The sequence below is a fragment of the Elgaria multicarinata genome, chromosome 17, assembly GCF_023053635.1.
Source record: "Elgaria multicarinata webbii isolate HBS135686 ecotype San Diego chromosome 17, rElgMul1.1.pri, whole genome shotgun sequence".
Taxonomy (NCBI): domain Eukaryota; kingdom Metazoa; phylum Chordata; class Lepidosauria; order Squamata; family Anguidae; genus Elgaria; species Elgaria multicarinata.
In genome coordinates this window covers 22007168-22023969 of record NC_086187.1, presented here as the reverse complement: position 1 = coordinate 22023969, position 16802 = coordinate 22007168, and the positions used below count along the sequence as shown (strand labels likewise).

Sequence of the window (16802 nt, the reverse complement as noted above, 5' to 3'; positions counted from 1 at the left end):
AAATCAGCAGCCAAGGGCTTAGGTGTGCCCATATTAAAAGAACCGCTGCTACACACACACACGAAACACATGAAGCATGAACGGACCAATATTATTTTGGAAGAAAACAGAGCAGACTTCCCTTCCAGATGTCTTGGACTTCAACACCCATCAGCCCCAGCTGATGGTCAGGAATGCTGGGAGTTGTAGTCCAAAACATCTGAAGGCAGGGGTGGTTCTGGGCCTTTGGCCCCCGTCCTCTAATCAGTTTCTAAGGGCCGTAGATCTATTCCACAGAGTCCTAAATGTTTATTAAGGCCAATGGCATGGGCTTCTGTAAACAGGCCATTTATAGCATTCTCATCATTGACCACTCACACTCATGGAAGTTTGCGGGTCCATTATACGGGGTCGCCAACAGCCAGGATGTTTCCCGCGCTATCCGCTCAAAATGGCGCATTTTAAAAAAACACAGGCAATGTGATAGTATCCTGATATCGCGGGATCTCTCCGCCACTAGATGGGACTGTCTCATTAAAACACAACGGGGCCTTTATGAGAAAGGTACAAATCATGTGGATGTGTGTGAAAGAGTGTTGCGATGGTGGGATTAATGCAAGGACAGAAGCCCTGGTAAGGCATGGGTTTCCCCCCGCCCCCCTGTGTATGGAGAAGCTCCTTAATTGCCATGCAGGGTGCAATTTTCATGAGAGATTGCACTGGGGGAGGGGAAAATTAGTTCTCTTCTCCCCGCGTGCTGCAACACATACACCCCAAATATTTTCCCATATGGAAATTAAGCTGAGAGAAAGGGGTGGGGGAACTTTTTCCTATTTCTTTGGAATGTCCTGGATCAAAGTACAATTAACTGAAGAACTGATTTTCTCTGAAATGATTTGCCTCCTATGAAATTTACAATAAATCCTAGGAATTATTTCGACATTTGCACTTAAACCAGCGTTCCCTCAACCTGGACCCCTCCAGATGAGTTGGGCTGCAAATTGCAAACGCAGGTTCTGTACGGATTTTTATCTTACATGCTGGCCTCCAATCTTTTAAGCTACAGTCTAAGTTACTAGTTACACAAATCAAATAATGGCCTGCTCATCCATCAACATTACTTTAGTCACCTGCCTGCCTGCCTGCCCATACATACCTGTGGCTGCAGTCTTACACAATGGATCATGTTCCATTGAATTCTGAGTAGACATTTACAAGGTTGCACTGTAAGTTAAGTCTTTTACATCAGAAACAAACCTTGAACAACACTTCTTCCATTTTCAAAAGCTTCACCAGTTTGGTCACCTGCAGGAGATTCTCACCCACCCCAGGTGATGAGGCAAACAGCTATTTACAAGCCAGCCATAAACCGAGCTTGGCGAATAGGAAAACAAAAACACGAGAAATATTTTTGTATCTCACAATGTATCTTCTTGCCACTTACGTAAGCTGTAATAATTGCTCTGTTATGTCTAAGTATGTGAACAATGTGCAGTCCATACTTCGGTAGTCATTAACTGAGTATTTAAAAGGTTTTCCCAGCCTTTGATGTGGAGAAATAAACACATAATGACACATTCTTGTTCCAAATTTAATTCCAAGCAAAGGACATTCCCTTTAAAAAATTGTTTTTATAAAATACACAAGTCAAATCTGCTGCACAGTTAAAACTCTCTAACGGCACGATCCCGTGTATGTTTATTTATTTATTTATTTAGAATATTTATATACAGCTGCCCATTGAAAAATTTTGGAGCGGTGTACAAGGTAAAATGAAAATAAAAACAGAATAAAACAGTTAAAACAAAATTTTAAAAGAAGCAGAAATCCGAAATCCAAGGCTACATGTTAAAGAAAGGCTTCTTGGAATAAAGATGTTTTCAGGAGTCGCCGAAAGGAGTACAAGGTCGGAGCCTGCCTGACCTCCAGAGGCAGGGAATTCCACAGGAGGGGGGCCACCACGCTGAAGGCTCTTCCCCTGGTGGATTCCAATCGGAAGATGGATCTAGGTGGAACCACCAGGAGCAGGCCCTCGGATGACCTCAGTGGCCGGGCAGGTTGGTAAGGGAGAAGGCACTCTCTCAGGTATCCTGGTCCCAAGTTGTTTACTCAGGAGTAAGTCCCATTGGGTTTGTTCATTGGGGCCTCCTCCAAGGTCAGTATGCATAAGATTGCCGCCTAAAAGGCCAAGTTTTGTGAGTTTGCCGCTGTGGCACTATAAACACCTTTTCCTTCAAGGTGACAGGAAGCTGCCCAAATTTCCGTAGTAGCATTATACTCCATTCCAAACTGGTTTCAGACTGGATTGGCTATCAAAGTTCCTATCTAAGCAACCTTGGAAATTGTCATTCTACATGGGGGCTAGGATTTCTAATAAATAATTATCTGCACCCACACAGGAGACTACAGCTCCTGCAGTTCTTCCACAGTTAAAATCAATTTCAAACCGGTTTAAGTTTGCGGTGTAAGATATGCCTTGAGCGGCTAGCATGGGAAATTCACCTAACGCCATATAACCCTTCAAACCAGAGCTCTTCTATTTATTCATTTCTATACTGCCCAATAGCCGAAGCTCTCTGGGCGGTTCACAAATTAAAACCATAAGGCACAATGTCAAATACAAAATATGGAAGCTTAAAACCACAATATAAAAGTACAACCAGAATCAAACCAAGCAGCAATGCAGAGATTTAAAATATAGATTTTGAACAGCAGAATTAAAAGACTAGGATGGTAAAATGCTAAAATACTGGGGAAATGAAAAGGCTTTCACCCAGTGCCGGAAAGAGTCATAGAATCATAGAATAGTAGAGTTGGAAGGGGCCTAAAAGGTCACCGAGTCCAACGTAGGCGCCAGGGGAACCTCTCTAAGGAGCTCATTCCACAGCCGGGGTGCCACAGCAGAAAAGGCCCTCCTCCTGGTAGGGAGCAAGTGATCTTTAGGAAAGCAGCCCTCCCCTCTCTTTCTACACCCCCACATCAATTTATATGTAAATCTTAAATTGGAGATGGCAACATATATTGTCCCTGCACAGAAGACATCCTCAAAGTCACACTGAAACAGGTAGGCAAGGATATACCTGGCAGGGTGGGAGATGCAGGGCTCACAGTAATGAAGCTGCCAAAGTTCAGGGTCCCAATCACCCACCCCATTGATTACCCGGGGAGCAGCAAAGCGATGAGAGCAGCAGAAGCAAACTCCATTTGATTCCAGTAGCCATGATGGTGTTACGATTTACGCGAGTTGAAAAAGCAAAACTGCACATGCCCAGAGTTTATTGGGTTTTTAAAATCAAGGTTGGCGAACCTAAGGAGGTTCGCTTGGCACCTACATTATATGCTTTTAGACGCCAGGTGAAGACGTTTTTATTCTCCCAGCATTTTAACAGTCTATAAATAAACGCTAACTTGGTGTTTTAAGTTTGTAATTTTGCATTGCTGCTGTTTTGATCTGGTTGAGCTTTTATATTGTATTTTATATTATGGTTTTATACTGTTGTTTTATACTTTGAATGTTTTTAAATTTTGTGAACAGCCCAGAGAGCTCCGGCTATTGGGCGGTATAGAAATGTAATAAATAAATAAATAAATAAACTAACAGTTTGATGTTGCTCTAAGATCGCAAGAATGTAGGCATTTTAGAGTGTAGAATAGTGGTTAGGTGGAGTTGGGAAAGAGGAATATTAGTTGTGGGCTTCCTTCACAACTGGGGTAATACACATGGCCATCTAAACCAAGTCCCCATAAGGTCATTAAGATTGCAAACCTATGTTTTTTTGGACGGGGGAGGGGGTGGGGTGGGGAGTCCTACAATTCTCAGAATTCCCCAGCCAGCATGCTGCTAAGAGCTTTTTCATTCCAGAGAAGCACATGAGCTAAAGGTCTCTCTGCCTGGGTTTTATCCTGAACGGGTTTATCCTGACCTTGCTTTTGTTCTGAAAAATTGATTTTTAGTTGCTGGGTTTCTCAACACTGCTACTGACACCGGGTCTCTAATGGTGGCAAACTAAGCTGTACTCTCACTCTGAACACGCCTGTTTTTGTTCTGGGGTTTGTTTGATGACTGTCAAACAAACAAATGTAGGTATTTTACACATTTTTTTTCCTATTTCGTAGAGGAAGGAGGGGGGTATGAATTGTTTGAAGAAGGAACAGACGTCACTCTATATGTATACCGTTATAATGCAGAAGTGAATCTGATATAAAATCAATATCGCAAATTCCATTTCTTTGCCACGATGCAACCGTCATATTTCAGAATGACCACACACACAAAAGGCAAAGACAGGTCATGTTTGGGGCAAGGAGAAGCGAGGGCAACGCATCACCACTCCCTAAGATTTCATCTTGCCTTTTGTGAAATTTTACCAGTGTTTCTTGATTATGTCTATAAAAGGAGCCCTGCGGGATCAGACCAAGGGTCCATCTAGTCCAGCGTTCTGTTCACACGGTCGCCAACCAGCCATTGGCCAGGGATGAACAAGCAGGACATGGTGCAACAGCACCCTCCCACCCATGTTCCCCAGCAACTGATGCACATAGGCATTCTGCCTCTGATACTGGGGGTAGCAAAGAGCCATCAGTACTAGTAGCCAACAGAAGTGTGGCAATGAGACACCTTTTAAGCAACTCACGAGAAAGGCAGAGACTTCCAAAGTCTGCACAGTGTCTAAGTGAGGATTGGGTCCCCCATAGGGAGAAAGAACATAATATAGCTTATTGAGGGCGCGGGCACACAAGGTGATCCCATGACCTTACAAAGAGGGCACTGAATGTGGAAGGGCCTACCTACCACCCAAAAGCGAATGGGGCCATATTCCAAAAGCATATCTGTCTATATTAAGAACATCAGAAGAGCCCTGCTGGATCAGGCCAAGGGTCCATCTAGCCCAGCCTTCTGGTCACGCAATACCCAACAAGCTGTTGACCCTCAAGCATGACACAGTGCAACAGCGTTCTCCTGCCCACATTCCCCAGCAACTGGGGCATATAGGCTTACTGCACATGCTCTAACCGAAGGGGAAACGCAAGGCCCACAGACAATGGTGTAGTGGCAGATTTTGATGTGCAGACACTCATGATTACAGCCCTCATAGCCCACACACACACACCCATGGAGAATCCAAAAACGCAGGCAGCTGTGTTGATCCATCCAGTGATGGCTGGTGGCTCCAATCTCAGTAGTGTGGTGAATCTGCTCCGGGTATCATCCTGCATTGAGCAGGAGGCTGGACTCGATGGCCTTTAGGCCCCTTCCAATTCTACTATTCTATGATTCTATAACCAGCCAGAATTCAAAAGAAGCTATCTAAGGTGCGCTTTGGACAGCTCCTTTAAAGTTCTGACTGAAACCCGGAGCGGATTCATCACCCCACTAACACTGGAGCCAGCAGCCTCCACTGGATCCATTTCTGTGTATCTTTTCTAGTTGTTTGTGAACCGCCCAGAGAGCTTCGGCTATTGGGCGGTATAAAAATGTAATAAATAAATAAATTCTTTCAAATTCATGGGTCTTAATTATCCATTTCCAGACTAAGCCACACCCAAAATACTTTGCATTACAACAGGGATCATCAGGGGACTATATTGTTGCTAGGGAAATCCGTTCCCCCATCCCAGCTACTGTGAGGATTGCACAGGGAATTCCCCCTGGGGAGGCAGATGACATCGTTGTCCCTGCTAAAGTCCCAATGCTTTGACCCTGAGAAGTCAGATTCCACTACACCGCTGCTCGTGGTGAAAGGAAGTGACTTAATCAACCTCAGATGTGGAGGAGGCATCCCTGTAAGGAAATTATTTCATAGGAGTGCACACACAGAGAAGGATGTATTACCACAGTAGAAGGGAACAGGTTAGGGAACGGGATGACCCTAGACTAGCTGCTAGCAACTGACACCCTAAGCAAACCATGCAATCCCCCACCCCAAAAGCCCAATGACTTTGAGGATTTGGGGAAACTGGGAAACATTTTGCGGTTTAATTTTTTTAAAGCATATTTAAACACAGTCATAATTATCTGGTCAAGAGAGCAGGGCTCCTGCAGCTTTAACTATTTATTTTATTACATTTATATACTGCCCCTTAGCCTAAGCTCTCTGGCAGTTTACAAAGGTTAAAAACAGTGAACATTAAAAGCCAATATGAAGATTTAAAACCATCAAAAGCATAAAAACAACAATATCCATTTAAAACAACTATTTTAGGGTCAGTTAAAAACTCAGCATATGTTGTTAACTGCCTGGGAGAAAAGAAAAGTCTTGACCTGGCGCCGAAAAGATAACCATGTTGGAGCCAGGTGAGCGTCATTGGGAAGATCATTCCACAGTCAGGGGCCACCACTGAAAAGGCTCTCTCCCTTGTTGCCATCCTCCAAGCTTCCCTCGGAGTAGGCACTCGGACAAAGAGGGAATTTCACCAGCTGCATGCATACGAATGACACCTGCTGAAATTCCCTTTTCTCTACAACCATTAAAGATAGAGGAGCCCTGTCCTCCTTTTCATAGGGTCACCCTACCTAGGGGGAAACCTTACTCTCATCCTCTTGCACTACACAACCCATGTCTCTGCAGGAGGAAATCCCACAGGATTCATTGGGTCTTAATCCCAGGTAAGTAGCACGCAAAATCATTATTGCCATCAAGACCATCATCCACCACAAACTGCGCATCTCTTCTACTTTCTTAACACGTGCAAGCATCCTGGAAGGTTCTAATTGAGGCAGGATCTACACTACAGCTTAAAAACAGTTTATAACAGTTGGGGTCCAGGACACACTCCATATACAGTTTTCAAAACGTTTTCAAAGTGTATTTATTTATTTATTTAGAATATTTCTATACCACTCCCCACTGAAAAATTTCGGAGTGGTGTACAAGGTAAAATGAAAATAAAAACAGAAAAAAACAGTTAAAACAAAATTTAAAAGAAGCAAAACAGAAATCCAAGGCTGCATGTTAAAGAAAGGCTTCTTGGAATAAAGATGTTTTCAGGAGGCGCCGAAAGGAGTACCAGGTTGGCGTCCGCCTGACCTCCAGAGGCAGGGAGTTCCACAGGAGGGGGGCCACCACGCTGAAGGCTCTTCCCCTGGTGGATTCCAATCGTATGTACTATATTGTGTTTGGTGTTGTTCCCCACCTCGATCCAGAGGGAGAGGCAGGTAATAAATAAAGAAATAAATTATTATTATCATCATCATCATTATTTATCTTGCTTGGTGTAGATCTGACCCTAGGTCTATAATCCCTTTGCAGCCACAGAGGACTACATGGTGGACCCGGGGCAAGCAGGGCTCATACTAAGAGAGCCAAATCACTCAAACTTGTTACCAAAGAGGAAGTGGGTATAAACAGAAGAGCAGGGATCTTCACCCCACCTCCAAAGGTTGCCAAACCGCACGCCAGCCCTTGTCTTGAAGTTCCCCGGGCCGCCTTCCAACGTGATGCACCCGACAAAAAGGGACTTCCGACAACAAGAAGGTCAAATCAATCGATCGATCGATCGATCCAACCCAAGCAAACGTCAAGCGGCGTAAAGCGACATTAGTTCAAGGCATCCTGCAGAATTAATAACGCGCGCGCGTAACCAAAGGAGGCAGTTAAACCACCTTTCAGGTGACCGGTTTCCAGGTGCGCCCTCCAGACACACACAGCAAGAGAAGAAACTGCGGAGACCCCACCTGCAGAGAGCTCTTACCTTTGGGAAGGGACATGGCTAGATGGATAGGGTGGTTTTGGCTACCACTACTTAGATCCGGCTAAACGCCCAGGCGAGGAGGCCACAGCGAAAATCGAGGCGAGGAGCGCAACATCAGCAGCAGCGGGACATGTCTAAACACACTCCGGACCAGCCTCCGGAATCAAGCGCAACAACTACCAGCAGCGCGCTTTCTAAACTTGTAGCGCCGACGCCAGTAGCAGCAGAGGCAAAAAAAAACACCCTACACTCAGCTCCTGCCCCGCCCTTTCTCCACCCCTATTGGCTCACCACGCTCAAGAGGCGGGGTCTGTTTTAGTCACGCCCCTTTCCCATCGCGCCCCGCCCCCCCACGCCTTCTTTCTCAGGTGTCCCTAAAGGAAATTCCAGTGGTTGTCATAAGTCTTCACCGGCGCTCTTTGCTGGTGACACAACAGAATGTGCTCACCCTCCGGGTGTCCTATGGGAGCCTGTACTGGGGGTGTGGAGTGTGTTTTCACCTGGCCAAGTGTGGCGGTACTTGATTTATTTATTTATTTATTTATTGGAGGTGATTCTTAGCTAGGACCAACACACACACAGAGTGAGAGTGAGTGATGTGGATTGGGGTTCCTGGCCTCAGCTTGTGATGTAAAAGACATGGCACAAAAGGAAAAAAGGGTTGCGAGGGAGAAGGAAACTTGGGCAAAAAGGAAAATTTTTCCTGTTGTCTCCTCACCTGGGCGTTTAGCTGGATCTAAGTAGGAGCCAGAATCAGGCAGGTGTGTGAGAGAGGTGTTTTTCTTGCCTAAAGGGCAAAATAAACTCCCTGCAGATGTTTTTTCTCCGGCCAATGTATGGGTTCAACTTGGTCCCCCCTTTCTTCCTGAGAGGCATGGGGTACACCCTCTCTGTAGCCCTTGGTTGATAGTATTTTATTCCCCCTGCTCCAGTTTTTCTAACAAGAACAGCCACTGTAGTGTGGTGGATATTTATTTATTACTATTTATATATTCACTTTATACCCTGACTATCTACAAAATACCCTACGTGGCAATACTCTGCCCTTCCCCAACCTTGCACTTTCTAAATGTGGGTTGGACCCCTTTGCCCATCCTCTGAGGCTCTCCTCCAAGTGCCTCCGTGAAGGGAGGCTTGGAGGACAGCAAGAAAGAAGGGAGAGAGGCCTTCTCGGTGGTGGCTCCCATCGATTATGCAACGCTCTCCCCCAGCGAGGTCTGCCTGATGCCAACACTGTCATCCTTCCAGCATCACCTTAAGCTTCTCCTCTGCACTCAGGCATTTGACGACATTTGATGCGGGGTTTTTTTAAGGGATTTACTGTTGATTTTTTTTAATGGTTACATTTTTGTATGTTAGTTTTATATTATGGATTAATAGCATTTTAATCCTTGTAAACCGCCCAGAGAGCTTTGGGTCTTGGGCAATATAGAAATATAATGAAATGACTGCAATTCCCATCATTCCAAGCCAGCCTGCTCAGGGTGATTGTAGTTGTAGTCCAACACATCAGGAGGGAACCAGGTTGGGTAAGTCTGGTTTGGACTAGGGCTGGGAAGACTCAGGTTCAAAACCCCTCCTGGCCAGGAACCTTACTAGACATCTTTGGGCCAGCCACCAACTCTCTGCCTAACCTACCTCACAAGGTTGTTGTGAGAATAAAGTAGCGGGAGGCTGGAGGACAATGCATGCCATCTTGAGCTCTTTGGAGGAAAGGCAGGATGTAAATGTAATGGAAAAGAAGAAAAGGAATGCTAACGGTTTTAGAAAGTATCACCTACTCAGTCTTTATTGGCAAAATATGCCACAGAGATCAATCTCCCCCGCAATGCTGCATAGTACACACATTATCAAGATGTAGACAACTGGTAGAATAATTACGCAACAGGATATGCAGATATTTTTAGGGAATTTGCCTCGCTAATGGTGTCGGAGTGTCTAAAGTCCCTGAAATCGCTGCACAGTCATTGTGGAAACTGAGGGCACAGCAAAAGAAATCTCACACGTACAAAGATCACACCCACACAAGCCTTCATCCACAAACCCACATCATGGCTCAGATTTACAGCAAAGACAAATTTATTGACCGCATCTTTACCCCATCCTTTGCCTCTCCCCAAAAGCTCCCCCCCCCAGTGGCTTACATAGATCTCAGAAAGCCTCCATTCACCGCCCGCCTCCTGCCTCCCGGACACCTGGCCATCAGCCAAGGAAAGGAGCTGCCGCACACATACACACACCTTGCTGGGCAAATGTAGGTCCAGCCTTCCTCATCCTGGGGCGCTCCAGATGTGTTGGACTACAACTCCCAGAATGCCCCAGCCAGCCGGCTGGGGCATTCTGGGAGATGCAGTCCAACACATCTGGAGCGCCCAGGTTGAGGAAGGCTGAGGTAGTCAATCAGCAAAGAAGGGAGGCAGGATGGGAAAAGCCAATGCAGACAATCAAGGACGCGCATGTGAGTGTGTGTGCATGTGAGGATTTCTCCTGCATATACTCCACCCCGGAAGCCTCTCTTGCACCTTAGGAAAATCACTCTTGCCTTCAAACAGTTGCCCATCTAGAAAATGGGAAACTTCATGACCTACTACGGACAGCTGTTGTTGCTGCAAGGATAGGAAAGGCAAGGGCCTACCTCAGAGGGTTGTTGTTGGAAAATAAAAGAGGGGGGAAAGGAGGGTAAGAAGGGACATGATAGAGGTGTACAAAATTATACATGGTGTGGAGAATGTGAAGAGAGAGACATTCCTCTCTCCAAATATTAGAACCCAATGGGGTCATCCTATGAAACTGATGGGTGGGTTCAAGTGAGATAAAATGAAGGACTTCTTCACACAGCGCAGAGTTAAACTATGGAATTTGTTGCCACAAGACGTAGCGATGGCCACCAATTTGGATGGCTTTAAAAGGGGGTTGGATAAATTCCTGAAGGGGAGGGCTATCAATGGCTTTGTTCTACCTCCAGCATCAGAGGAAATAAGCCTGTATACACCAGTTGCTGGGGGACATAGGCGGGAGGGTGTTGTTGCATCTATGTCCTGCTTGTGGGTCCCTGGCTGACAGCTGGTTGGCCACTGTGTGATCAGAGCGCTGGACTAGAAGGACCCTTGGTCTGATCAAGCAGGGCTCTTCTTATGTTCTTATGTTGTTGCAAGGATGAGAAAGACAAAGACCTACCTTGGAGGGTTGTTGTTGTTGCAAGGATGTGAAAGACAAGGACCGCGACGTCTTTCATTATTATTTTCATGAAAACAATGAGCAGATCCTCATCTAGAAGAATTAAGGGTTTCAGTGGAGAACGTCTCTCTTCCGAGCGTTGTTTTCAGTTGTGTTCATCCTGCCACCTAGTGCTGAGTGCTTAGTCGCCACCAATTTTGACGAGGATAAAGGCAGAGTGGCTTTGACAGGTGGTCCAGACCTTCTAAGTGCTGTGTCCAACCAACATGGAGGCACGGCAGTCTAAGCTTCTAGCTAAAGGGGCAACAAACCTATGTGTGTTTAGACAGAAGTGTCCCTACAATTTCCAGAATTCTCTAGCCAAGCATGGCTGGCTGGGAATTGTAGGACTTATTTCTATCCAAACATGCACAGGCTTGCAGCCATAAACTTCTGCCTAGATATTCACAAAATGCAGGAGGCATTCCAGATGCTTAGAAAATCCAAGAATCAACCGTACTAAAACCAGCCACGTTTTTAATTTATATAAATGTTTTAGCAATTATTATGTATTTTAATATATATCATAATCTTTTAATGTACTGGATTTTCTTGGAAACCACGCAGAGATTATTTTTAAATATGGTCAGTGGTATATCCGCGTTTCAAGAAAACTGGTGTTGTTTAGAAGCTAAGGCTGCGATCCAAAGCATGAGTGTTTCAGTGGAATCCCCAATGAGCCCAGGGGGACATTCTGAATAAATATGCAAGAGGATCGGCTGGGTTGCAAAGAAGGATGGCTACAATTCAAATTTCACATTAGCCATGAGCTCATAAAGTTAGGGTGACCATATGAGAAGGAGGACAGGGCTCCTGTATCTTTAACAGTTGCATAGAAAAGGGAATTTCAGCAGGTGTCATTTGTATGCATGTCGCACCTGGTGAATTTTCCTCTTTATCACAACAGTTAAAGCTGCAGGAGCTATACTAGAGTGACCAGATTTAAAAGAGGGCAGGGCACCTGCAGCTTTAACTGTTGTGATGAAGAGGACATTTCACCAGGTTCTCCATATATACAAATGACACCTGCTGAAATTCCCTTTTCAATACAACGGTTAAAGATGCAGAAGCCCGGTCTTCCTTTCCATATGGTCACCCGACATAAAGTGGGATTAGGCAACTCACTATTTCTTCCACCAGCCCTAAATCGGCACAGCTCCATTTATAGTATAATCCTATGCATGTTAGGACAGGGGGAAAAAGTCCTACAACTCCCAGCATTCCCAGCCAGGCATGCTAGCTGGGGAATGCTCAGAGTTGTAGGATTTCACTCCCCTGTCTAAACAGGCATAGAATTGTACCCTAAATTATTTATTACACTTCGATACCACCCAATAGCCAAAGCTCTCTGGGTGGCTCAAACGCCACCCTGAGATCCTAGTGATATAGGGCGGGATACAAATATTTTAAATAAATAAATAAACAATTAAAATCATAAAATACAGGACACTAAATATCTGTCTATCTATCTATCTATCTATCTATCTATCTATCTATCTATCTATCTATCTATCTATCTATCTTTCCAGGAGCTTATCAAACATGAGGCCCAGGCTCAGAGATCATCTTCCCCTAACCCCGGAAACTCAGTCTTTGTCAGAGGGGGAGGGAGCATCGAAACTTATAGATCCCAGTCAGCAGAGTGGGCAAAGTGGGCAGAGTTAAGAGGAGATGGTCCGCCAGACTAGGCACACAGCAGAGGTTGCAGTTTACAGACCCACCCAGAAGGAGGAGTCCACTAAAACCTGTTGGGCAAGGCGGGAAATGGTCCATTGAGTTGATAGGCAACTGCCTTGCTTTGTTATGCTAATTAAGCTTAGAGGCTAGCTCCTGGCATTCACAGGTGTGAAGAGATGTCTTTTTATTGAATAAAGGTTTTGTGGCTTGCACAACAGACCTCTATTGTCTGTCATCTCAGGGGAAGGGCTTGGAATCACCAGCTGCCAGCCAGTTGGCTTTTGTATGTGGACTGAGGAGGCACCATCTTGGCTCTCGTCGACTGCAGCAAAACATCTTTGGCCCATCACTGAAGGGCCCCCAAACTGGATTGGGATCCTAGCATGCAGAGTAGGGGGCTTTTAAGATGTGACTTGTGGGGGGGGGGCTGTGATGCCGAACTTAGTGCAGACACCCAATACACACTATCAAATGTGTATAAAATAACTGGTGTAACCACAGAAGGGCGCTCATACTTCCTTGCTTGTATGGGCCTGAGGCAATTTGCATCAAATAAACGTGTTTCTTTACACATTTTAAGAAACGTGTTTCTTAAACATCTTATCCACTTGTCCATCTGACATTGACTCTCGGCTGGACAACGAACTCCCTCCATAGGGAGGAGTGGCGTTCCTGCTCTTACCACAGCTGTGCCTACTCTAGAGTAAAAATGGGGGGAGATATAGCTGTCAGATACAAATTTCAAGTAATTTGTTTTGGCCTTAGGCCAGGAGCATTGTGGGATATTAAAAGGGTGCCTAGATCAAGCCAGGGGCATTGTGGGATCTTAAAAGGATGCCTAGATCAAGCCACGGGCATTGTGGGATATTAAAGGGATGCCTAGATCAAGCCAGGGGCGTTGTGGGATATTAAAAGGGTGCCTAGATCAAGCCAGGAGCATTGTGAGATATTAAAAGGATCCCTAGATCAAGCCAGGGGCATTGTGGGATATTAAAAGGGTGCCTAGATCAAGCCAGGGGCATTGTGATATATTAAAAGGGTGCCTAGATTCAACCACCTGTCAGGCCGGGGGGCGGAATTAGGCAGGATTCAGGATAGGCATCAGGATTGGACCAAGCAAAGTGCTGGAACTCTGATAGTTGCCCAAGTATCCCATTATGCTAACATCATCCCTGGTATTCCTGGCCTTGTTATGTGGCTAGGAGGCTCAGGATTTTTAATATGTTCCTCCACCGCTAACATTCTTTGGGAGGGTACTAGATAATGATGGGGGGTCTTAAAGGCTGGAAGGAAGAAGAAAAATGAGCTGGGAAAACATGCAGCCACTCAGTGCTGCTTCTTTGTGATTCGGCCAACAGAACCTTCCCTTGTTTGTGGGTTTCACCCCCACCCCACTGAAATAGGAGCACAAGAGAGGGTCAGGTGACCTTGTAGGAAAAGAATGAATCTATGAACTGCATGAGTGAGTAACATGCACGGACTGGGAGGATTTTCCATATTCTCTCCACCCACCTCCATTCCAAACATTCTTCTCTGTCCAAAGCCCTCTCCAAAGAACGCACGCCCAATGGGAGCAAACACTGCCACCTCAGGAGGGGAGACGGGAAACAACTCTACCAGGGTTGCCCTTATGGCTGGCCTGGAAGTTGCAGCCAATACCAAATACTTTGGGTAGGCCGCCAAGCAGGGTGGCCAGTGACAGATTTAGGAATAAGCCAAGAAAGCAGTGGCTTAGGGCTTCCTATTCTGAGGAGACTCTAAATACTTTGGAGATAACTCAGATTAGAATTGAAATCGCTTTGGCGTAAATAAGTCTGCCTATAAAATCCAGCACCAAAATTCGGAACCCAGGCCTTCACGTCTCCATCCACACCCAATCTCTTCAATTTCCTTTCCAGGGGTGCTGGACTACTTGCATCACTCACAGGTCAGACCTCTAAGTCTTGTTTAGGTGCTATGTTGCTACTTCCATTAACTCTTGGGTTTCTATGCATTAAACGTTTTCAGTTTCATATGTAATTAAGAAATGTATTTGATAATGCAAATAAAGCTTTTTGCAAGAAGCATCTTTTATTTAGCTGTTCCTCGCTGCAAATATAATGGCTTGCCTTTCTATTATGATGTAATAATTTCTTCCTCGCGTTATGTTGAGTCTCAGGTCCTATTTATGCATCCATAGTGTAGTGTTGCACTTATGTGACACCCCAAAAGAGGAAATGCATTACCAAAAATAAAGAGGGCCAAAGAGGACACAGATTTGCATAACGTGTATATGCATATTTATAGGTATGGATGCACATACTGTGCTGAGTCCAGATTAGAAGTACCATTGTATGTTGGTTGAGGAATGCAGGTAATCCTATGTCTTTTTTCTGTCTAAGTGTGCACAAGGGGTGAAACAGAAGGATGAATGGAGGAATGACTGACAGCTGAGGCTAGAATGGAATCGTGGGCGGGATTAGTGGCAATTGGAGAAAGTCAAGGAGAACAAAGATAGTGAGAGGTCAGGGAAGTGGGAGTTGAATCAGGATTGTGAGATAGTGACCTGGGTTGCTAACTCATTCTTTATTTAAAATCAGCCACTTTACATGCCAGTACTACACACCCTATGCACTCACAATGGCTGCCAAAGGCCAGTAAGTCTGGCCTCCTACCCATGGCATGCTGGGAGTTGTAGGTGTAAGCCTAGGCTTTTTATTAAATGATTTACAAATACTTTAAACCCAAAATTTTGTGTTTTTAGATTTTTCTGGTACATTGTATAGCCAGACTGATCAGCTTGCCAAATTTCTAACTCATCTGGAAGTGGGTATGCACATACGTTCAGCTTTATAGGTAAGAGATGCCTCTGTTTCAGGGCCTAAGGAACTCTCTTGTTACAGAGTAGCTCCTTTGTCAGTGAGCAGTACTGACTCCATTTTGAGGCAGCTCAAAAGTTAAAGGTGTCTTCAACTCCACTTGGGAGAACGGCACAGGAACAGGGTTGAGAGCAATCACATAAGGCTAGATCAAGCAATTCAGTTTCTAACAGACCTCTTAAAATATATTCCCCAAAGGCAAAAGTGGGGGTAAAATTGAGCGGAATATCTTGCTTTTAGAGGGAAAGGTATCTTGCTTTTAGAGGTGCCATCTTCTCTTTCCAGTGTGTGTGTGGGCTCTAAGTCTCAAAAAGACACATTCTCACAGTCTTGAAACTACATCTAAACCTCCATGTGCTCAGATATTTTCCCCCAAACTAGCTTATGTGTTTGAATATGTTTAAACCTCAATAAGTGTACTATTGTGGTGTTAGGGTGACCATATGGAAAGGAGGACAGGGCTCCTGCATCTTTAACAGTTGTATTGAAAAGGAAATTTCAGCAGGTGTCGTTTGTATATATGGGGAACCTGGTGAAATTTCCTCTTCATCAAAACAGTTAAAGCTGCAGGTGCCCTGCCCTCTTTTAAATCTGGTCACTCTAGTATAGCTCCTGCAGCTTTAACTGTTGAGATGAAGAGGGAATTTCACCAGGTTCTCCATATATACAAATGACACCTGCTGAAATTCCCCTTTCTATGCAACTGTTAAAGATACAGGATCCCTGTCCTCCTTTTCATATGGTTGCCCTATTGGTGTTATCCCATTCAATAGTGTCTGAGGATAGACCTGAGTGAGAATAGCCTTACTTAGCCATAGCCGCTCTATTGCCAATGTCTAAAGATTCCTTATCAGTCTGGTGATCGGATGAAAATGAGGACAGGGCTTCTGTAACAGTGGCCCCGTTCAGAAGACACCTTAAATACTAACAATAAAATTAAAAACATTAACAATTAATTGAATATTTATTCAAAATCCAAAGCACCCGCTGCAGGCTTGCCGAGGGAGGGAGGGAAAAGAGAGCGAACACCTCTGTTTTGTAGCCAGCGTGGCGGGGCACACCAAGCAGGGTTACGGTGTCTTCTGAACACAGCCTGGCTTTCTGGCTTAACCACCGTGGTTAAAGCCATGGTTTAAGGTGTCTTCTGAACACGGCCCAGCTTTCTGGCTTAACCACCATGCTTAAAGCCATGGTTTAAGGTGTCTTCTGAACGGGCCCCTTGCGTGATTGCAGCCCAATCAAACTCAAGAACAACAGTCAGATATCCCTCCTCCATAGGTCCACAGAGAAGAAATCGACCTGTCCAAGTGGAGACGATGCGGTAAGGCTTCTTCTAATTCCCCCCCTTAAGATTACCTCGGGCCTACAGGCAGGAAACTC

General features: G+C 45.1%; 1 protein-coding gene across 2 annotated transcripts in view; it reads right to left on the bottom strand.

Annotated features, from left to right (window-relative positions):
- Positions 1 to 7865, bottom strand: part of MAP2K3 (mitogen-activated protein kinase kinase 3) — a 58414-nt gene extending 50549 nt beyond the window's left edge. Inside the window, exon 1 of one of the 2 annotated variants that reach the window (XM_063143652.1) lies at positions 7672 to 7865. In XM_063143652.1, the coding sequence (XP_062999722.1) occupies positions 7672 to 7687 (16 nt within the window). In that variant the 5' untranslated portion in view covers positions 7688 to 7865. The remainder of the gene's footprint in view (positions 1 to 7671) is intronic. The other variant, XM_063143653.1, reaches the window with a different exon arrangement.
- Between the last annotated feature and the right edge of the window lie 8937 nt (positions 7866 to 16802).